Source organism: Leuresthes tenuis, unplaced genomic scaffold (assembly GCF_036924035.1).
Source record: "Leuresthes tenuis unplaced genomic scaffold, fLeuTen1.0.hap1 SCAF_1, whole genome shotgun sequence".
NCBI classification, from domain to species: Eukaryota; Metazoa; Chordata; class Actinopteri; order Atheriniformes; family Atherinopsidae; genus Leuresthes; species Leuresthes tenuis.
In genome coordinates this window covers 12,641,958-12,666,043 of record NW_027325355.1, presented here as the reverse complement: position 1 = coordinate 12,666,043, position 24,086 = coordinate 12,641,958, and the positions used below count along the sequence as shown (strand labels likewise).

General features: G+C 41.4%; 2 protein-coding genes across 5 annotated transcripts in view; both read left to right on the top strand.

Moving 5' to 3' along the window:
- Positions 1-18,475, top strand: part of LOC140295807 (uncharacterized) — a 38,075-nt gene extending 19,600 nt beyond the window's left edge. Inside the window, exon 7 of the mRNA XM_072379682.1 lies at positions 17,419-18,475. Within this exon, the coding sequence (XP_072235783.1) occupies positions 17,419-18,475 (1,057 nt within the window). The remainder of the gene's footprint in view (positions 1-17,418) is intronic.
- The window catches only part of LOC140292301 (uncharacterized), a 148,407-nt gene that overhangs the window by 106,569 nt on the left and 17,752 nt on the right, over positions 1-24,086 (top strand). The gene's annotated exons all lie outside the window — the stretch shown is intronic.

The following is a 24,086-nucleotide window of genomic DNA, read 5'->3' as shown; positions in this document are numbered from 1 at the left end:
CACACCCATACCATTTGCGATGGCTTTAACCCGGTTGGATTGTGCAACATGGGACTGCATAATTGCCGCGGTGATATGCCGTTGTTGAGCAGCCTCTGTTTTCACTCCTGTCAGTGAAACACTGGGGTGATGTTGCTTCAAATACGTGGCCATGCTTTATGTGTTTCCACTATTATTTGACTTTCTTGTGCCACAGTGCCTACACACCGTAATGGTTTTATCCATTACTGTCCTCAAAAGAGTGTCCCTTCTCCTTGGGATGTAGGTGCACTGCTGAGTTTGACCTGAAGAGGTGGCTCTCCTATGTTGTGCCATGCGCTCGTGGAGCTGTTGTTTGGTCTCTCCTATAAAGAGGTCTGCACAGTCTTTGCTGCACTGCATACACAACACCACCCAGTTTGTGTTTGGGTGTTTAATCCTTTGGATGAACCAGTATATGTCTGAGGGTGTTCTTGGGTTGATTGAAATTAGTTTTATAAACTCAGTTCAATGAGGCCTACAAGCTGTGAATACTTGAAAGAGACTTTAGGTAATATGTCTGTATTACGACTTAAAATCAGCGAAGATGTTCTGAGTCAAAGTGAGCAGAACACAGGCAGAGTTCAGTCTGAATGAACAGAACAGGAGCTTAAACCTCCTCTACATCCCTGTGAGCAGGATGAAGGCGTCCTCTGTTAGTTTTCAGATTTCAGCTGTGAACCTGCAGGACGACATGAGAAAAGAGAGATTTAAACATCTGTAATATCACACTGTGTCAGTTTGTTCACAGGACTCACAACCTGTAACACTGATGCTGCTTTCAGGGAACTTCTTCCTGTTATTGTTTCTTTTTTTGTGAACTTTAACTTTATCAATAAGTGGCAGACCAAACAGCGCAGTCACCTCTCCATCTGTGGTCTCCAAACCCGACTGAAACTGAGGAGTCTGCTGGAAACTCCACTTTACTCTGACCCGCTCCACCCAAACTCGTACCTGTGACGATCCAAAAACAATACGTGGAACAGAACAATGAGAGTTAAACAGTTCTCAGCCACACCACAAAACCTTTTCATTCATTTAGATGAAATCATCCTTTCTTCATCATATTCTCATTAATGATCAGAGCTGAGTCAGATTTCTTTGAAAAGTCCATCGCTGACAGCAGCAGAAAGTGACTAAATATACTGAACATAATTACAATGTTTTCAGCTTGTGCTACTTTCTATTTGTACTCCACCTCATTCAGAGACTCTGTTGTACCTTTTAGTCCACTACATTCATCTGATAACTTCAGCACATTCAGACTAATACTGAAAAACATCAGAAAGAACAGAATCAGATCATAGAATATGATGTAAGATCACACACATCACCTTTAATCATTCCATAACACGTTATTCCAAAGTGTGCCATTCTACCTCATTCACTCTATTTTTTACATTCAGGTATGTTTTCATTCGAATGTTTTGGTAGTTTGAGTAAAATCAAAAGTAAATCTACAGTTTTTACCTGAAACTAAATCTCTGTGGTTCTGATTCTGTGACTTTTGTCCAAGAATTCTTCTTCCACTTCTTGTCTCTGAGAACAAATGACATCTCCTGTAATGACTGACATCATATAATATTGTTACATTTAGCTTTGATTTGAATCACTTTGAGGTTTCATGTCGTTCTTTTTGTTTTCTGAGTTTCTTCCAAAATCTCAGAACACGTTCAGAAACGACTTTGAAGCGTTTGTGAGCAAACAGGTGAAACCCAGAATATGATCCTGAACCAAAGCAACTCTTCCAGCCACAGATGGGTTTCAACAAATATCTCTGAAACAAAGCAGTTACTTGTTGCCGCCGTGTGTTGCCACCATGAGGGATGCTGGTGGTGTGACAGCCTCACTCCCATTTTCACAGAAACACAATTCATGATCAGGAGGAATCCACAATTTATTATTTCCAGAAAAACATCCAGAATCAGAACATTTAGTTTCTGGGTTACCAAGTAGATCATTACTGAGAGTTTTCAAAGCAGCAGCAACATTTGATCTCTGAAACAGATCAAAGTAAGTTTAACTGCAGAATTATTTTCACATTTACAAAGTGATGAGATGTGAAAAGAATCTGTGATAAAGGAAGGTCTGCTGATTTCTCTGTTTGGCTCCATGAAGTGGAAGAGAAACAACAACATACAAACACATCAACACAAGGATTCAACTAACATTCAGAGCTCAGAGAAGTTTAGATTTTCATGTGGAGAAATCTTTCTGTGAATAAAACTCAGCATTAGCAGTGATATCCTCCATGCCTGCACAAACAGGAAAAAGCAGCAAATAAACAACAGAACAGCAGCGCAGAGACATCACAGCAATGAACTCTCAGCAACAAACTGACAGAATACCTTTATTTCACTTCACACAGCTCAGCTGTGGCTCCAGTCCATCCAATCCTAACTCCAGCATAGAGCGGCTGAGTGAATGTGGTCTGGACTCTGTGGAGGAGAGTCATGGCTTCAGAGACGCTGTAGAAGGACAGAATACCTGCTCTGTGATCCAGGTACACTCCTACTCTGGAGGACTGAGGACCTGAGATGGAGGCTTTCATCTTGTTGGACCAAAATTCAAAACTGTTTTGGTAACATTTCAATGCCCAAGATTTGTCATTACGTCCAAATCCACATTCATTCCCTGTTCTGCTGATGTTCTTGTATGCGACTGCTACATCAGCTCCTCCCCCTCTCCTCTCCACCTCCCAGTAACAGCGTCCAGTCAGACTCTCTCTGCTCAGGACCTGACACCATTCCGTGAATCTGTCTGGATGAGCAGAATAAGACTGAGGTTGTCTCATTACTGTCACTTTTCTGTTCCCCTCTGACACTAACAGATATGTGTTTGCTGTGTTTGGATCCAGTGTGATGTCACATGGATATTTTAAGAAGGCAGCTCTGCTCTTTGGCTCTGGTTCTGGTTCTGGCAGTAAAACATCCACTTCAGTGACTGTCAGTGAGCTGTTTGTCCATTTCTCTCTCAGAATGTCCTGTAGTTTCTCTCTGAGCTCTGACGCAGCTGCTGTCACATCCTCAAAGTACCTCAGAGGACGGGTATTGATGCTGGATGAGTGTGTGGACTCACTGAGTGCTGACACTGAGGGGTAGTTGTGTAGAAACTGGTTGTGATCCTCTGTGTGTGAGAGCTGCTTCAGCTCAGCATCTTTCCTCTTCAGCTCAGTGATCTCCTGCTCCAGCTTCTCCTGAAGCTCTTTGACTCGACTCACTTCAGTTTGCTGCTGGGATCTGAGCTGCTGCTTCACATCAGAGCTTCTTTTGTGGATGAGACGGATCAGCTCGGTGAAGATGTTCTCACTGTCCTCCACTGTTTTATCAGCAGACTGATTGATGGCCTCCACCTCCTGTTGAAGCAGCTTCACATCTTTCTCTCTGTCCTGGATTCTCTGCTGGATTTGTTGTCGACTCCCCTCCAGCTCTCTCTGCCTCTCAGTCCTTTCTGCTGCAGCTGACACTGTGTCGTGGCCTTTATGATCATCCACAGGGCAGAGATAACAGATAGACTTCTGATCAGTACAGCAGAACATCTTCATCACCTCATCATGACGACAGCAGATGTTCTCCTGGAGGCTCTTGGAGGGCTCCACCAGCTTGTGTTTCTTGAATGGAGTCACATCATAATGAGGCTGAAGGTGTTTCTCACAGTAAGAGGCCAGACAGAATAAACAGGACTTGATGGCTTTCAGTTTTCTTCCAGAGCAGAAATCACAGGCCACATCTTCAGGTCCAGCATGGCAGAGATCAGCAGGAGCAGCTTGGAGTCTTCTTCAGCTGCTCCACTAAATCAGCTAACATGGTGCTTTTCTCCAGGACAGGCCTCGGTGTGAAAGTTTTCCTGCAATGAGGGCATCTGTGAATTCCCTTCTTATTCTTTCCATTCCAGTAGCCTTTAATACAGTTCATGCAGTAGCTGTGTCCACAGGGAATAGTCACCGGATCCTTCAGTAGATCCAGACAGATCGAACAAAAGAAGGTTTCCAGGTCCAGTTTAACACTTTTCTGAGCCATTTCCTCCATTTGGCAGAGCAGTGTGTGACTCTCAGAGCAGAAACACCGTCTGTGCTGTGATACAAAACTAATTCCACCTCCTTTTGTTGCAGCTGATCAGCTGATCTTCACTTAAGAGCTCCTCTACTATCACACAATGGTTTCACACATCCTCCCAGCTTCAGATCAGTTTGGGGAGGGAACAAGAGAACAGTGCTGGTTTCACCTCAATCCAGGCAGGATTGTTCAAGGGGTTGTTGAATTCTTATTTGTTCTCTGTTGAAGGGAAAGATAAATTCATTAACCTTCCACTTAAAGCTCAACATGAAGAAAATTGGTTTCTCTGCATCTATCAGATCAACATTGTCCGATACTTTTAGCAGGCAGCTGTACAGGAAATGTAAATGTTGCTGTTTCTTAGTATTTTCATGCTTTTCATTTATATTTATATAATCAGCCCTGCTCTGCAGCAGCTTGAAATTCTTAAATCATGATCTTCTGCTGAAATGTTCACCTAAATCTTCTCCCTGGTGCATTCAAGTGCGTGACATGAAACATGAGCTCTCATACGGCTGTTGGACTTCAGAAGAGGTAAAAACCTGCAGAGTTGAGCTGCCTGAAAACTAAAGCTGACCCCTAACCTGCAAACTTTCTGTACTCCTGGCTGGCTGGACCAGAGTCCAGAGAAGAGTCCAATATTAGCTCTTAACTCACATGTAGATATTACCGATTAAAGGTTTCTTAAGACTGCGTCAGAGATGTTTGATCATAATCTATCTATCGAGCTCAGTATACTGACTGGTGTCTTCAGGCTGAGCCTGATAGAAACCCTCTTTGCCTCTTTGTCTCTGTGTAGAAAAGAAGCTGCATCTTAAGATGGAGTTCCTGTGGTGTTTTGTCCACTCTTGTCCACACTGAAAACACAAACAGCATAAAACAGCAGAATGACTTCTTTTCCAGCCTTTTTCAGTTGGCAGGAAACAACAAAATGCTTCACAGCAAACATCTGTTCAGAAGTGAGAAAACCCAGCTGAGCAGATTAGTGTGATCAGAGATTTCTGTGTTGCTCAGATAACATTTCATGTACTTTATGTTTCTGCGTCACGTCGACAGCATTGGGTGTGACGCCATCATTGAGCATTCAAAGTTCTGCATTGAGGGACCGTGTTTCTCTGCAATTCACCATGCTGTGTGTGGCTGTGTTTGTGTGGTTTCAGGGGTTATAGCCGAATCCTTGCTTTTTCTTCCGGTCACAGTTAACAACAGTAAACTATGGCAATAGAGGTGGAGCGGCTGTATTTGGAGTTGGAGCTCATCAATACTGAATAACAAATGCTTATATCGCAAATGTTGAAGCGCAGGCGACAGAAAAGACGTTTGCGGAGGTGGTCTGTACGACCACTAAACTGGTCAAGGCTGGGAACGAGTGAATTTACAACACTGGTTCACCCACTGAGGGACCTGAACAAGTGCACTTTTGATACTTTCGAATATCAACGGGCCGATTTGACGAGCTTCTTCGCCGTGTACGAAGATCCCCTCCCCTCTGCAAAAATTGTGTAATCCTCTCAAGGTGCTAACTGTCTCCATTGTATTGTGATTAGCCACTCCACCCCCCACTGAGGTTGCTGCCTGTAATGACAAAGGCCAAACTGCTGTTTGAATGAACTCTGATCAGCCCAACATACGGTGTGTTGAGTTATGTCTGTTGTACACAGACTGTACAAAGACAGACCCTTTTTCATATTTATATTTTATTTAGCCAACTAACAGATGTTCACATTCACCTTATTTTGTCAGATGATTTCTATTTGTCATAACACTTGTTTTAATAATGGTCTGTTATTTTAGGAAGGGACATACTAAATCATTCATGAACGGTAATTTGGTTGTAGGTAAACCTCAATTTCAATGACAATTTACTCTGCCAAGCTCACAATGTGAGAGGACAGAGGACTGGAATTAGTGCCCCAAAAACACAATTTCAGCTTGGAAAAACTACAAACAGACGATATAACTTCAGGAAGAATAAATGTTTATTTCACACTAAGAAAAGTAGGCTCACTACATATGAAGGCTATACAAAGCACAGAAATGTAGCATACAGTTGTCCCATCTAGCAGTTTCCACATTCCCATGGTGAGTCTTTCCTACATTTGCCACAGGTGTATCTGCGGCAGCGTACACAAAGTTCGGTGCTTCTGTTATTATTGCAGAGTATGTGCACCTGGCACTGTGTCTTTTTCTTCTGAGAAACTCTCATCTCGCGAAGCTGCTGTTTGTGTTCTTCCCCTTGTGCCTTTTCCTGCAAAAGCCTGTTTTGAAGTTCCTCTGCAAGCTCCAGCATGAACAGTTGGCGACTTTCTTTGGATCCCGTACATGCTGTGTACAAGACCTGTGCATTTGTGACAGCCATGTCAAGCAGATTGTAAAACACAGCCATGGGCCATCTCTGTGTTCCTGCACGCACCGAGTGGTTGCGTGATTTCTGGCCCATGATATCAACGCCTTTGAAATGGTTGTAATCAACAAAAGTGTTTGTTTTTTGTTTTTGGGTGTCCACAATTTCCACTTTCTGATGCATGGTGCTCAAAAGACAAACAAATGTTTTTGTTGCAAACACCGTCAGCAAAGCACTTCCAGATGTGAACACCTGTGTGGAGTACAACTGGCGCCCCAAGGTTTCCTTTGCAGTTGCTGGTAACTCCCAACGATTTTTGTTGATGGTGCCAAGCAGAGTTGTTTTTCGTTGAAGAAGCCTGTTAGCCAAAGACAGAGAGGTAAAGAAATTGTCCATAGTTACAGTCCTTCCCTGGTCCATAAATGGTTCCATCAATTTCAAAACAACATTCTCTGACAGCCTCTCTCCCGTCGGACGAGTGGGATCTTTCCCTAAGTAAGGGATGGCATTACACATGTATTTTGTGTCCAGATCTATTACAATCCAAAACTTGAATCCAAACTTGTCTGGCTTTGATGCAGTGTACTGCAGAAAGGGACAACGAACCTTTGAAGGAAATAACTGCTCATCCACGGTAACATGCTGCCCTGGACCGTAGGACGACACACATTTCTGAACAAACCGCTGCCAGATGTCTGAAATTGCTGCACATTTGTCCGTTTGTATGCGCTCCTTGCTGGTCTCCTTGTTGTCGAAGCGAAGGTACCGCTTTATTTCAAGAAAGCGGTTACGGGGCATTATGGCTTTGACATCTGGGTTTCTGAATCTACTGGACCACATGAGTCGCATGGCACCAATGTAGCCCTTGGCAGCCCTGTGAAAAAGGATTGCGAGGAACGCCATCAGCTCGAAGACACTCATCTGCCAGCTGGGATTTGTTCTACGGCCCTCCTGGATTGTGCAGTCTCTGATGGTCAACAACATGCTGATATCCAACAAACACAGGAAGCTTTGAAGGCGACTCGTGATTTTGTTTGTTGCAAACTCTGTTGGCCCTCCAGATCCATCAAATGCCATCTGTGAAGTTTCATGAGCAGAAAAGTCTTCAACTTTGCAGTGGAACCACATAGTGCCATCTTTCGCCTTTTCTGTGGATCCAGGTGTTATGCCCACATCTGCAACTTTTTGTGTTTTATTACAAGGGGGATTTACATGCCACGTGTCTTCCTCCTCATCTGACATGGCCTCTGTGTCTGTACTGTCCTGCTCAATCACATAGTTGACCAACTGTCTCCTGGTGCGTCTTTGGAGGGGAGGATTTATTGGTGCAAGAGAAGTCGCATCCTCATCACTTGACGAATCTGTGACAACGTTTTCATTCTGAAATGCAAAGTCCACATCTCCACCATTAGATTCACAGTCCGACGTGCTCTGTAGAACTGCTAAAGCCTCCTGAGCACTGATCCCTCTTGGTTGCCTTGGTTGTGACATCGTGAAGTCTGGGTCTGTGTGCCAGGCATTCCCTATTTATGATTGTTTCTCGCCCACAACATTCACACCTTTTACGACACTCCCTTCCTCTCCCTTCCTTCATCGAATCTAAATTGTATAAAGCCCATTGAGTCTTACAAAAGGGCACATCAACTATAATCAAACCCACATAGTAAACTTGAAAGAGGCTATTTCTCAGATAACACAATTTGTCTTATGCCTTTGTCAAATGCCAGCACAGATTTTGTTACAAATGTTATTGTGGAAAAATAGCAAATGTGCCTTTTATGGCCAGTGATTCTTACAGAGGAGCACATCAGAGTTGCTGGCCTGCAGAATTTCCTTTGTGTGGGGGTGGGGTGCTGGCAGGGACACAGCTCAAAAATTAGGCTTCTTTACACAACAATGGGAGGCAGATAGTGGTATGTTAGACTTTTTTTTGGGGGGGGTTCATACTTTGGGTACACTTTTGTAAACTTAAGAATGTTCAAGTTTAGTCTGAAGAAGTATTGAGTCAGTATACTTTCTAGTTCACTACAAGTACATGGTCCATAGAATACTTGCTATACTTATACTAATAACATACTTAATTAAATAAACTTCAGCTATACTACATTTTGCAAAGGGATGTCTTTAAGGTACATAAATGTAATGCAATTGAGCACACATATTATTTACTGTAAACTTTTAAACTCCAGTACTATATGATTAGTATTCTGCTAAATTAAAAGTAAGCATGAGCGAATGACTTGACATTATTCCATACTTGGATCAAGATAAACTAACTATTAGTACTTTGTGGCAGAAAGAAGTAGAATGTATGCTAAGATACAAGTATAAGCTTTAGTATTAAAATAGAAGTGTAAGTCTTAGTATTAATGTAATGACCATGTTAATACCTTCATTTTCCTATAGTTGCAAGTATCATTTACTCATAAAATGCACTTAGTAAGGAAAAGTGTGAAATTAAACAAAAGAATGGAAGAGGAAACAAGGAAACCACAGCTGCTCTTGAAAGTGATGAAAAAGAGGTAAGCTGAATGTTATGCAACAGTTGTTCTAAGTGCCTGATTGTTTCAGCTCTCATATGAATAGGCTATTTCATTCCTCATTCATGTGGTCGGTAGTTCCAGACGACCAACAGGATGGTCTATGTGTCAGTGATACAACTGGGACAATGACTGTTATAATATCTACTGTATGAATGTTAAAAACAACAGCTTCTAAGCCTTGAACGCCCCACGTGTGGATTTAGCATTTGAACAGCTCATTCAGAAGAAAGCTGAAATATCTTCCAAAAGCAAGTTGTCAATTACTTTCTATTCAAGCACCCAAGATTGCAATGACTGAGGACAGAATACACCGTAACCGGGTACAATGAGTGTTCACACAAAGACAGTAAAGTATGTCATCTCATATAATGAAAAACAACAGCACATCGTCAGGATGCCAGCTTCATGTAACTTGTCTTTCTGTGAAAAGCAAAAAATATTGGAACTCATGAAGTAGATAGTTGCTTATGCATCACTGCAGTTTTATCCATGGATGTATATATGGAGCCACATGTAAAGAAATGTACTCTTAAGTTGTTTGCAAAGGGTATTTAATTAAAAGTTTGATCTACTTTAAAATTGCGATTATCATTGTCAGACATCACTTTAGGATCCATTCAGTCGTGTTATGTTTGTGGTTTTACAATCTTTTTAAAAATGTAGAGATGGATGTGGATGTGACACTGATGTTTTCCATTCAGGGAAAGTGGAATAATGTTTAATGTCCTGTATTTGTGTCACTTACAGGATAGTGATGAGTCAGTCTATGGGGATGACAAAGTATTTATTAGTGGTCACATGTAAAGTATATTGCAGCGCTTGACTCGGAGTGACAGAGCTCTTGCAGGAAATCCATCAGGCCGAGCCCCGATATCCGGAAGCATTCCATATTTATATTCAACTTTATCTCACAGAGGTTGTACTGTCCTCCTCGTGTTCTTTGGATGTGATAAATAATGTGTGTTAGTGCTGTTTTAGACGTGTATCTAATGTACCAGACCTATCTACTCCAATAGAGATGTTTTGTCTGACCCAGTTGTTTCGTCTTGCTGTCATCCTAAGGTCTTGGACTATCTAAGGTCATCGATTGTGCAGTATGAGCAGAGTGTAAAAGTACCAGCTAGGAACATAGGTTATTTAGTAAAATACAGAATATGAATACATAATGTCTAAGAACAAAGGCAATTATAACAATACCCAATACTAGGATTTGCTATAGATGTGTACATAGAGGGTATCCTAGGATCTGTTACAGATTAGATCTTCCCGTATATCCCCGGAAACATTTTGGATATGTGGCAGATGCGTAAACTTGTGTACTGTTGGATCTCTCTGGATATTAGATGTTTAAGAGCAGAGTTAAGTAACAGGCAGTCACATGTTTTACCCTTAACTCTCTCGAGGCAAAAGCAATACAATACACTACTTTCAACTGCTGTGTGGTTCCTATCAATTAAATACCACTGAAGGTAATCATTCATAACTGAATGCTTTTCCTCCATTGACCCAACACGTTTAAAACACCCTGCAGTCTGCAGCATGGTGCTGCTGTGTACGGTCAGGTCCTGCAGGCTCTCCAATGACGAAGCATTCTCAATCTAAAAATGGGATCTGTTACTCATTTCAAGTAGAAAAAGGAATTCTAAATAGAAATGGTATCAGAAAGCTGTCATGACAGAAAGTTTGAAGTGGACCAAATTGCTGGCTTTCCCAACCTTTCACATTTTCAGAGGGGTTTTATTATTTTGGAAGTGGGATTGCCGCTCCTTCTCTTTTAAACTCCCAAAGTTGTGTAATGACTCTACTGCACATCTTACTATGCCTCCTGAATCAAAGTATAATCAGATTTCGTCAGTCAGTGGATCAATGATGTTATAACTGGCTTTATTATTAGACATTATGTATTCATATTATGTATTTTTCTAAATAAGCCATGTTCCCATTTTGTACTTTTCCACTCTGCTCATACTATGTAATGTATGTCCTTGAAAAGGCCAAGACTTTAAGAGTGCATAACGGAACTAAATAACTGGGTCAGATAAAGCTTCTCTATCGTGTCAGATAGGTCTGGTACATTAGATAAATGCCTAGAAAATACACTCACACACACACACGTTGTTTATCTCATCCAAAGAACATGACACAGATGGTGGTTGGCCTGCTCATGTCACCAATAACTGGCCAATTTTACTTGGTCGCGTTATATGAAATATGAAATATTTTTGGATATCGGGGCTCAGGATTTCCTGCGAGCGCTCTGTCACTCTGAGTCCAGCGCTGCTATACTTTACCTGTGATCACTAACAATTTAAGATTTCTCCAGCTTGTTCTTGGGCTTCTAATGAAAGAATCAGGCTAACACTGTGAATGACCACACACACAAATCGTGGCACCTAATTTAGGTCACTCTGTTATATCACTTTCCAGCAGTGCTCTGCTCACAATGACATCATCAGTCTGAATTCTTCTGGATAACAAACACACAAATATTATTCTCTCACATTAGTCTGCAGACTGTCAGCAGATCTTCCTGCAGTCTCCAGATTCATCTGATCTTCTTCTTTCACTCCTGATGTTCAAGGTGCTGACCGTGGATCTGTATGGCAAGCCATTTTAATGTTTAACAGGCAGACTGAATATGTGCTAAGGGAGACTGAGAGTCCATTTTATTTCTTGTTTTATTGAGGATATTTAAACGTTCTTAAAAATTACAATGATGTAAAACACAGAAATAAAAGTTTATTTTAATTTAAACTGTGTGCATTATTATGATATACAGTATATGTTGACAATAATATAGTTTATTCTGCAATAATTTGTGGGACAATATATCGTCAAGCAAAACTTGTTATCGTCCCAGGCATATCCAACACTACATTTATTTTTAGGACAAACGTCACTTTTGCCATTCATGTGTATGGGGTTTGTCATTACAGATATCTACAATTCAGTTGCAGATATCCGCTATGTGAACTACGGATATCTGTAAGTGAATTAGGACAAGTCATAATTCCAGTTACAGATATCTTCCAGTTTCTACAAAGATAGCTCATATACACAGTTCTGTTGGAATGTTTCTGTACAGTCATCATGGACATTAATGTCATTTCCATTTAGTCATTTAGCAGATGCTTTGATCCAAAGTGACTCACAGGTGAGGAAACAACATCCCAGTGCAGTCAGGCATACCTCTCATTTCCCTGTATTTGTGTCCATCCTCCAGACTCCTGTGGATCCTTTTTACCTCACGCTAAAAAAGCCAATATCACAGACTGAGAAAAGTTAGATCATGAGAGAGAAAAAAACTCTTGAAACTTTCTGTGAACAAAGCAAGGAGGTCAATAAATAAGTCTACACCTCATTACAGTGGTTAATATTTCTGTCTGAATACGTTTTTGTTTGCATCTGTGTGGTTGTGGACATATTTGATCTGAGGGAACTTCAGATTGAAACCTCGCCAGTGAAGAACTGAATGTAGCACAACGTGTTGGTGTAAAAGACCACTCTGATGCTTAGAAGTCCATACTCCCACCAACTAGTTTAAAGCTGAATAATCCTTTCAGATGAGAGACGAAACGTCTTCAAGAACCAAGAAGAAGAAGAAGTTGCCCTTATTCAGGCTCTTACCCACAAAGTGTCACCGTGAGGAGCCCCCTTTCCAATCAGTAAACCTTCTTCTGAAAAAGTAGCCCTGAACAGCTGCCTCCAGCTCCTCTGAGGGACACACCTGCTGAACTGGTCATTGACATTAAAACAAAAAGACAGACCAAAACTCCTGCTTTGGAGATGAACCCTCTGTGTAATGCTTCTGTTATAATTGGCTTTGTTCTTAGACATTATAAATTCATATTCTGTATTTTCCAAAAAATACCTATATTCCTAGCTGGTACTTTTCCACTCTGCTCATACTGCACAATCGATGACCTTAAATGGTCCAAGACCTTAGAATGACATAAACAACTGGGTCAGACAAAACATCTCTTTTAGGGCAGATAGGTCTGGTACATTAGATCCACGCCTAAAACAGCACTCACACATACACACACATTGTTTATCACATCCAAAGAACACAACAAGGACAGCGGCTGGCCTGATCATGCCACTAAAAACTGGCCAATTATACTCTGACAAGTGTGAAAACAACTTCTATGAGATAAAGCTGAATATAGATATGACATGTTTCCGGATATCGGGGCTCGGCCTGACGGATTTCCTGCGGGAGCTCTGGCACTCCGAGTCCAGCGCTGCAATATACTTTATTTGTGACCACTAATAAATACTTTTTTAATAAACGATTTCTCCAGCTTGTTCTTGAGCTTCCAATGAAAAAACCGGGCTAACAAAGTACATCTGTGAACACGTTCACCAAAGATTCAGCTGCTCTTTTCTCCACTGTGGAAACCTCTCGACCAAACTCAGTAGTTATTGTGATGAGAGATTTCAACTCGTGTAACCTCTCCCAGGAACTGACGAGCTCCAAACAGCTGGTGACATGCGCCATGCAGGACAGCAACACACTGGACCACTTCTACTCCACCATAAAACCCTCATACCGCTCCATCCCCCACGCTGCCCTTGGACACTCCGACCACTGCATCATACAGATGGTCCCCAGATACAGGCAGCAACTGAGAAGGGCCAAACCATCCAGGACTACAGTAAAGAGGTGGACTCCAGAGGCAAGGGACATGCTTCAGGACTGCATGGAGTCTACTGACTGGGAGTCACTGAGGGGCCCTGAGGATGACAACGGCAGCTTTTCTGACACTGTATGTTCCTGCATCAGCTTCTGTGAGCAGGTCTGCCTCCCAACCAAAACCATCACAAGGCACAATAACCAAAAGCCCTGGTTCTCCAAGCAGCTCAGAGAGCTCAGGCGCCGGAAAGAGCAGGCGTACAGAGAGGGTGACATGGACACATTCAGACTGGCCAGACAGGGCCTCAAGAAGGCCATCAAAAATGCTAAAGAGGACTATAGAGCCAGACTGGAGCGTGATTCAGGCACCAACGACCCTGCAGTTGTGTGGAGTCCCCTCAGAACCATCACAAACGTCCCCTCCCCCGGACTAGCTGACGATCTCAAGACCTTCTACACCAGGTTTGAGAGACCCCCTGCTGCTCCATTGTCTCCAACCCCCCACCCCCACCTCCCACCTTTCTTGTAGGCACTGAGAGCTCACCGCCCCACTCGTTACTCCCCTTAACACCCATCCCTCATCTCCTACTCGCCCCTCTTATCACATGTCTGTAAGTAAATATTATTGAATATATCCTCTTACCTATCCTTCTCTCCTCACTCTCCTCAAACTCAAAACTATCTCTCACTTAACTCCCCAAACTATCTCCAAACTAGTTATTATTATTAATGCTTTCCAAACTCTAGTATCCAAACTATCCAAACTCAAAACCTGAACTGACTGTAACTCTCCATAAAAAAACACATTTTAAATGGAGACTGGGCGTTTATATACCTGTCAATACTTTAGACTGAACCGCTTCCTGAAGCAGTCACGTCGTACGGCCGCATAGCGAAGCATAGACATATACAGTAGCGAGCCTTCTGACGTCATCATTTTCGGCTCCTCCCCTAAATGCAGCAAACCGTTCCCTCCGTTACTCCAGACAAGCCTCAGTCAGCACGTCTCTGAACATCACAACAGGAAGCTGCGTACAGGTAAGTCAAGAAAAGAATACATGTAGCGGTCAAACATTTGCAGAAATGCCTTCAAATTGCTTTGTGTCATTGGTTTGATTCCTGCAGCTGGACACGGGCAGTCAGAACATGCACCAGAGAGTGAAAAAGTTTAAATAACCTCGCTGCTATTCACAGTTAGCATGTCCTGCTAATGCTAATGCTAATGCTCTGCAATACCAGACACACAGCCTCAGCTATAAATTTCCCTAAGCCGGCCAGATGGACAAATAACATGGAGCTTTATCCTTTTAGCTGTGTGTGAAACATACTTCTGGGCCCTTTTCTGACCGTTTTTAACAGTTTTTTTAATAAACGTCTTTCTGTAGTTTTGCTGAAATCTTTTGTCATTTAAAAAGTTTGATGATCAATGTAAAATTTAGAATAGTTCTTTCCAGGCTTATCTGGGTATCGTTTGGCTTTTTGATAAAACTGGAGCAAAAACATGAAGAGGAGTCATAGCATTATTATAAAAACTTGTCGGTGATCCAGGAAAGTATCACACGAGCAGAAGAAATACACAGTTATCCTCAGTATCAGTGTCCGATTTCTCAGATTTACACTCTGAGAAAGACACCATTAAAAGACAGTCTGACTGTCCTCTTCAGAAGTGTCTCATGAAAACTTCATTATTCAGTTTTCTTTATATATCCAATATTTTATTTTATCCACGAATCAACAAGGATTGATGGCATTATAAAAAGGTTGTACATATATTTACTCATAAAGCCCACATCTGGAGTTAAAATGGAGCTAAAATGATCCTTATTAGGAGGATCTGTGCAACTTTTAGGAGCTGATACTCTGATCTGACCACAACACAAGATCACTTTTTACACTTCAACTGGACACATAAGTTTACCAGTTAAGATAATTTCGTAATTAAAATAAAGGAGATTGTAGGTTATTTGGGTTGAAAAACATTTCAGAGTTTTAAGGGTCTGTGAGTTTCCTTCATCTCAAACTTTAGGTTTCACTAAAGCAGCTTTCTGGAACGAATCACTGGACGAGCACTTCTGATGCCAGAAAAACACTCCTTTATATTTAAATGACAGCCTCAGAATGGTCCACTTCATGTTGTTCTTCAGAGTGTCTCAGATCAGTCAGACAGCTGCTGCTGACGTGCTGTTAGCCACACAGAACTAGATCATTCCCCCACTGAACCATCACATCTTCTCAGTTTCAAGCCTCAGGCCAGACTGAAGCTCCCTGAGTGCTGAACCGTGGGCTTCAGAGTTTAACCTGTGACAAATCTCAGATTACTCTGTTACTTTTCTGGATCCATGACAGCTTCTGGAAATGAGAACAAATTTAGAAACGGAGAAAATCTGAACTTCAGGCTTTGGGATGATATTGGGACCCTTTCCTCAAACAGTATCTTTGTCTTAATGTAGTAAAATGATTTAAGTTGATCATGTTACACTGACTCAGATGAGATTCATGGGATATTTCACACAGTGGGTGTCATTCTACAGAGTATATTATTAATTTTTTTCTGAATTAGATCAAAAAGCTCCAAATATTTTGAACTGTGACCTTAGTGGGTCTTTAAAGAACCAGTTTAAAGTTCACAGGAATTTGAATAAAAACCACAGTTAAAAGTTTAATGAAATGTGACTAGATGGTTAGAAACTGTTCAGAAAGCTTATCAAGAGAAGAAGAAAAGTGGATGTGTGTAAAAACATGCTGCACGCCACCGCTGGATCTTATTGTTTGTACTGACAGTTGCAGACAGAGTCCATCAGTCGGAGGACCAGGACCAGAATGGAGCAGCAGAACCAGGATCCGAACCCCTCCACCAGGAACAGAGCCGGCTCATCCTCTGGTTCCACCGGACTACAGGTCAGTGTGGAGGACGCTAAAGACATGTGGACGAGTTTTGAAGTTCCGTGTATCCTCCGCTTGTTCTGGTGTTTCCTGGTTTCATCTCCTCTCTCTCTGAACTGGAGATACAGATGTGCTGCAGGCTAAATGATCTGCTGGAAGAAAATCAGTGGGCAGATTGTTGTGGTGGGCTTCAGATTTGAGAGGTTCAGGAGCTAATCTTCATTATTTGTGTTTATAGTCTCTGGATTACATTAATTAAACCTGGTGGTGGTAATACTTTAATGGTTAAATGTTAAATGACAGGTTTGTAGAGCTCTCTACCTCAGTGTAAATAGTTGTTTTAGAGTAAAGCTAAGACTATTTCCCTGTTTGCTGTTGAGCTGAATGGCTGTAGACCACTGGGTTGTAAGCTGGAACAAAGGGTTAGTGTAAAGAATGCTATGTATTACCACAACTGTTACTTTTATTAATTTAAACCATTATTCATCAACCTTTTTCAGCCCAACCTTTAAATGGTGTTTAAGTGTACAACTTGGACAAGACTGTGCTTCCTTCTATCATTTAGAATTATTGTAGCACAAATTCCCTTTCAAAGTTTCATCTTGACAAAAAATAATTAGTAAAAGAGCAAAAAGCAAGAGTTTACTGCTTAAAACCCTGAATGTGTGCTGAACACATCAGAGCATAGTACTGATAGCTGAGGGTACTTATAAACACACCCTCAGCCTTCACGTTTGATCGGAAATATTGAGACCTGTGTGGATAGGTCCGTCCAGGTCCAGTTAGAATATGTTGGTTAGCAAAGGTTAGATTAGAGAAATCTTTTGTGTTAACTTCAAAAGGATCAAAGTCTTCTTCCTCTCTGTCATTGCAGAAACATATAGCCCAAGAGGGATCCAGATGGTGCCGTTATAAGCACTGTGGGGAAGTTTTCAAAAGATCATCACATCTGAGGTATCATCAGAAGCTTCATAAAGGAGAGAAACCTTACAGCTGTTGTCAGTGTGGGGCAGCTTTCACTAAGACTTCCCATCTTACGACACACCAACGTATTCACACAGGAGAGAAACCTTACAGCTGTGGTCAGTGTGGAGCAGCTTTCACTACATCTTCCAATCTTAAGACACACAAACGTATTCACACAGGAGAGAAACCATACAGCTGTGGTCAGTGTGGGGCAGGTTTCACTCAATTAGCTAATCTACAGAGACACCAACGTATTCACACAGGAGAGAAACCATACAGCTGTGGTCAGTGTGGGGCAGCTTTCACCGCATTATCTGGTCTAAAGAAACACCAACGTATTCACACAGGAGAGAAACCTTACAGCTGTGGTCAGTGTGGAACAGCTTTCACTCAATTATCTAGTCTAAAGACACACCAACGTATTCACACAGGAGAGAAACCATACAGCTGTGGTCAGTGTGGAGCAGCTTTCACTACATCTTCCAAGCTTAAGACACACAAACGTATTCACACAGGAGAGAAACCTTACAGCTGTGGTCAGTGTGGAACAGCTTTCACTCACTTATCTAGTCTAAAGACACACCGACGTATTCACACAGGAGAGAAACCATACAGCTGTGGTCAGTGTGGGGCAGCTTTCACTCAATTATCTCACCTAAAGAAACACCAACGTATTCACACAGGAGAGAAACCATACAGCTGTAGTCAGTGTGGGGCAGCTTTCACTCAATCATCTAGTCTAAAGACACACCAACGTATTCACACAGGAGAGAAACCATACAGCTGTGGTCAATGTGGTACAGCTTTCACTCAATCATCTAGTCTAAAGACACACCAACGTATTCACACAGGAGAGAAACCATACAGCTGTGGTCAATGTGGGGCAGGCTTCACAGCATTATCTGGTGTAGAGAAACACCAACATATTCACACAGGAGAGAAACCATACAGCTGTGGTCATTGTGAAGCAGCTTTCACTCAATTATCTAGTCTAAAGAGACACGAACATACTCACACTGCAGATAAATGACTGGTTTAAATCAACAAATTTTATAGCATATAAGACAACGTTAACTTGGGAGCAGGAACAGTAACTACCAATCAAAAGCCTTTCTTTTGTTCAGATTAAAACTATTTTGTGTGGATTACCACCTTCTCTTGTCAAGACTTTTGTTCTGAATTTTCTGTGGGTAGCACATGTTTGAAGAACTATTGAAAGTTCTTTATAAATTGTTGGGATTGTTTTAACTGTGGCCAGCTCTCCCACCATTCAAGACAAACATGGCATCGATTATGAGTGTATGGACAGAACTATATGCAATCTGTTTGAAACTAGAAACATATTTTATTCTGTTATACTGAACATTTATATTTTGTTTAAAGTTAAGATTCACGAAGTAGCTTTGCACAAGCTGTGGGTATTTATGTAAATATACAACATCTGTAGACACAATATATAATTTCATTTTAATGTGAAGTCTAGCTTTACACTAGTCTGTATTTCATTGTTCTGCATTTTATTAAAGGTCAGATGTCAACACTTCTCATGCTTTACAGAGATATTTTTGAAGAAAATGTGTGTTTGGTTACGAGGGAAAGTTGGACTTATATTCCCCAAAGACCCAGAAATCTTTAACAGTCTGAAAAAGGTTTGGATTTGTTCCCTGTACTTTCCAGATAACTGTTTAATGACTGAAGTTGAAAGTTAAGGCTGTTCCAACACTAAAAGGGCACAAGGCTCAACTTCAAGCTGTGAAACTGTTTCAAATGTCTGTTGTGTTGGTGTCAAGAAAATTCTCTCAAAATGAGACTCAGAGACAATTAACACAAAACATTTATTTTCATAGCAAGGTGTCTGCATGACATATCAGGAAACTGACACAGAGTTGTCTGAGTTAAAAAGATTATACTATTGCTATTTATGCCACACAAGGTCATGAGACATTCAGTGAAACAAGGTTTAGATAGAAGCTGAAATAAGATAGATAGGCCTTCTCCAGCACCCTTGACCCTTGTACCTGTGTCGGTCCTTAAACAATACGTGGAACAGGACAATGAGAGTTGAACAGTTCTCAGCCCCACCACAAAATCTCAAAATTTCTTCATCATATTCTCATTAATGATCAGAGCTGAGTAAGATTTCTTTGAAAAGACAGAATAAACAGGACTTGATGGCTTTCAGTTTTCTTCCAGAGCAGAAATCACAGGCCACATCTTCAGGTCCAGCATGGCAGTGATCAGCAGGAGCAGCTTGGAGTCCAGTCTTCTTCAGCTGCTTCATTAAATCAGCTAACATGGTGCTTTTCTCCAGGACAGGCCTCGGTGTGAAAGTTTTCCTGCAATGAGGGCATCTGTGAATTCCCTTCTTATTCTTTCCATTCCAGTAGCCTTTAATACAGTTCATGCAGTAGCTGTGTCCACAGGGAATAGTCACCGGATCCTTCAGTAGATCCAGACAGATCGAACAAGAGAAGGTTTCCAAGTCCAGTTTAACACTTTTCTGAGCCATTTCCTCCATTTGGCAGAGCAGTGTGTGACTCTCAGAGCAGAAACACCGTCTGTGCTGTGATACAAAACTAATTCCACCTCCTTTTGTTGCAGCTGATCTTCACTTAAGAGCTCCTCTACTATCACACAATGGTTTCACACATCCTCCCACCTTCAGATCAGTTTAGGGAGGGAACAAGGAAGTTTCCGCTTGAAATTCTTAAATCATGATCTTCTTCTGAAATGTTAACCTAAATCTTCTCCCTGGTGCATTCAAGTGCGTGAAATGAAACATGAGCTCTCATACGGCTGCTGGACTTCAGAAGAGGTAAAAACCTGCAGAGTTGAGCTGCCTGAAAACTAAAGCTGACCCCTAACCTGCAAACTTTCTGTACTCCTGGCTGGCTGGACCAGAGTCCAGAGAAGAGTCCAATATTAGCTCTTAACTCACATGTAGATTTGACCTATTAAAGGTTTGTTAAGACTGCATTGTCATTTCAATTTTCACTTAAATAATATAGTCCAATTCAAGCCAATTGGAATTCAATTAATTAATTTCAAAATAATCAAATTAATTCATGTAGAGCCAATTAAAAAATAATATCCTAGCTAAGGAAACCAACAGATTGCACTGAAACTTGTCTTCAGTCTAATCTCCCGTCCTGAGTGTGCCTGTGGCAACTGTGGAAAGGAACGACTCCCTTTTAACAGGAAGAAACCTCTGGCAGAACCAGACTCAGGAAGGGTGGCCATCCGCCTCGACCAGCTGGGGTTTGAGAAGACAGAAAAGAGGGAAAAGAGGGGGGAAAAACACCATAACACCATTCAAAGGACACCTGTTGGAACAGGGAAACAGAAATTAATAACCACAATAATGTCACATGTACATAATAGCAATTGAGAAATTAAACAGGGGGAAAAAGAGAGCAAAGTGAGGAAAGGTGTGACAGATGAGGTCCCCCAGCAGTCTAAGCCTATAGCAGCTTAACTATGGGATGTTTCAGGATTACCTGAGCCATCCCTAACTATAAGCTTTATCAAAAAGGAAAGTTTTAAGCCTAATCTTAAAAGTGGAAAGGGTGTCTGCTTCCCGGACATTTACTGGCAGCTTATTCCACAAGAGAGGGGCCTGATAACTGAAGGCTCTGCCTCCCATTCTACTTTTAGAAACTCTGGGAACAACAAGTAAACCTGCAGTTTGGGAGTGAAGTGCTCTGTTTGGAAAATATCTTACAATGAGATCTTTAAGATATGATGGAGCTCGGTCATTAAGAACTTTATATGTGAGAAGAAGAATCTTAAATTCTATTCTGAATTTAACAGGGAGCCAATGAAGAGAAGCTAAAACTGGAGAAACATGATCTCTCCTGTTAGTTCTCATCAGAACTCTGGCTGCAGCATTTTGGATCAGCTGGAGGCTTTTCAGAGAATATGTGGGACAGCCCAATAATAAGGAATTACAGTAGTCCAATCTTGAAGTAACAAATGCATGAACTAGTTTCTCTGCATCACCCTGAGACAGGATGTTCCTGATTTTAGCAATATTACGAAGGTGAAAGAAGGCAGTCCTAGAAACCAGTTTTATATGTGCGTCAAATGATAAATTCTGGTCAAAAATAACTCCAAGGTTCCTCACTGTAGAACTAGAAGCCAAGGATCCAGCTGTCTGTGTAAAACTGATACTGATAAAATGTTAGAAGTCTCCTGTGTGTCTGTATCAGCTCCAGCAGCGGTGCTGTAATGGTGATGATGGGATGAGACATGAATACCACAGTTTTTCATCTTTACAGTTAACTGGAGTTGATTTATCTATTGTCAGGAACCAAAATAAAACTAAATTGTAAAAAGCTCAGGCTGAAATTATGGCTTCTGTGTTGTGAGGGTCGGTTTCGACCCAGTTACAAAAATAAGATTAGAAAGCAATAATTAGAGCCACAGCTGACATCATCAGGGCACTGACAGCCAACACACTGACAGCCAGCTCCTCTCCTCATCATGTGAGCTTTAGGGGATTCTCATTTTGCCTTGTTATCCAGTTTACCTGCACAGAAACAGAACAAGCAAAGACGGGCATGTCCACACATGTGAGCTCAGTTCAGTGTGGAGTTGGTGACCTGCAGAGTGCACATCTCCAATGTGCAGCATGCCAAAATGAAAAGAAGATTCTCAGTGAGAGAAGTTCTGGATAATATTTCTGGTGAACATGAGGGAGAGGACACAGAGCAGCATGGAGATACGGATGAGCAGGTTTCTGAGGAGGAAGACAAAGTGGAATATCATCCAGAAGACACTCATCTGATGAGGAGGTCACCGGTGCTGAAGCTGCTCCTGCTGAAAGACTCAAGTCCAAAAATGGTAAGATGTGTTGGAGCTCAGTACCTCATGATGTACATGATGGCAGGGCAGCTGCTGCAGACGTCATCAAAATGACTCCTGGAATCACAGGGTTTGCTGTGACCACAATCAGTGACATCAACACATGTTTTGAGCTATTTATGCCATTAAAAAGAGTCAAACCTTGAAGGAACAAAACTCCATGGCAACATGTGGAAAGACACTGATGAGGAACACCTGGATGCTTCTTCTTTTTGCTGGAGTGCACAGATCCTGCAATGAGGCCACTGATCGCCTCTGGGACGCATCGACAGGAAGAAATATTTTCGAGCAACAATGTCACTTCAGACCTTTCAAATGATATCAAGAGTCCTCAGATTTGACAACAGAGATACCAGAGAAATATCTGACCAGCCTGCTCCCATCAGGGCTGTCTGGGACAGATGGGTGCAGCTCCTTCCACTGTCTAATGTCTTGTTTAATGTCCAATTGTTTTCTCCTCATAAATTTTTTTGAACAGGAAAACATCTGAAAAACCTTTTAAATCATTATGTTGAGAATTCCAAAGTTTGACTCCTGCAGCTGAGATACACATTTGTTTTAAATTGGTTAAATTGGTTGTCCCAGTAGAGGGCCTGTGTAGAAATCCCTCCGTTAGCTCTCCTATAGCCGCAAGTAGCCACATAACAGCACCTATGAGCTAACAGAGCTATAGTACACGTTCGTTCATTCATTTTTCTTAAAGTATTGGTGAAATTAAGACAGATAATGTCTTATTTAGAGGCTGCATCGTCCCATTAACTCCGTTATATGGATATACGCTGATCGCGAGTTTTCTAAATAGCTCCCGAAGGACGCCGACTTTCACCAAACTGTTCTGTGAGTAGATGAAACGTATTTCATGCCAGAAATAAGGTCCAGGTTTTAAAATACAGGAGTTCCCCTTTAAAGCAACTCCTCTCACACCAAAGCTATTTAACTCTGAAAGTTATATTGAATGATCAATAGTGTGAAAAGCTTTCTTCAGCTCAATGAATGGTTCATATGGTAAACTTCTTTCTGTCCGTTGCAGTTGGGATTTCTTCTGTCACCTTCATTATTGCTGCAGCTGTAGACCTATTTGACCCAAACCCATATTGACTCTCATTCAATAAGCTGTTGTTTTCAATAAAACTATCTAGTTTCTGAACAAACTGTGAAAGTATTGATATTGGTCTGCAGCTGTTAAAGCCATGTCTATCTGATGTCTTTAGTTGAAACATGTGATCACCTCATGACACATCAGGAAGTTGATCAGCTTCAGCTGCTGCTGATTTGTTGGCAGACGCCTCAGTTTCTCTTTGGCTCTCAGTTTGCTGGTTCCTGGATTTCCTGGATCTGTTGACATGTCCCAGGTACTTGTTGTGTTTGATCCTCATACATTTAACTTTGTCCTTAGAAAGGATGAGTTCCAAAAAGGGAAACAGGGACTGCTTTTGCATTTGACACAGCCTATATCATGCCAATGTTCATTTGGGGCTGCAGTTTTTGCTTTAGTTTCAGACTTGTTATTAGACTGGAATGTTGAGGAGTTTCTGTGACAGATAGGCTCCAGTCCCCCTGAAACCATGAATTAAAGAAAGTGGAAGGATGGAAAGTTTTGGGGACATTTATTCATTCATTCCACTTCAGCATTTCTGTTTCAGGGAAGATTCCAACTTTAATGACATTTTTTTTTTATCAGATTTAATGTGAAGTTATCCTGAAGAAAATTAATATGACCACTTACAAAACAATAATGGACTTTTAAATCAGTTTTTCAAAGAGGTAAGTTATGGTTG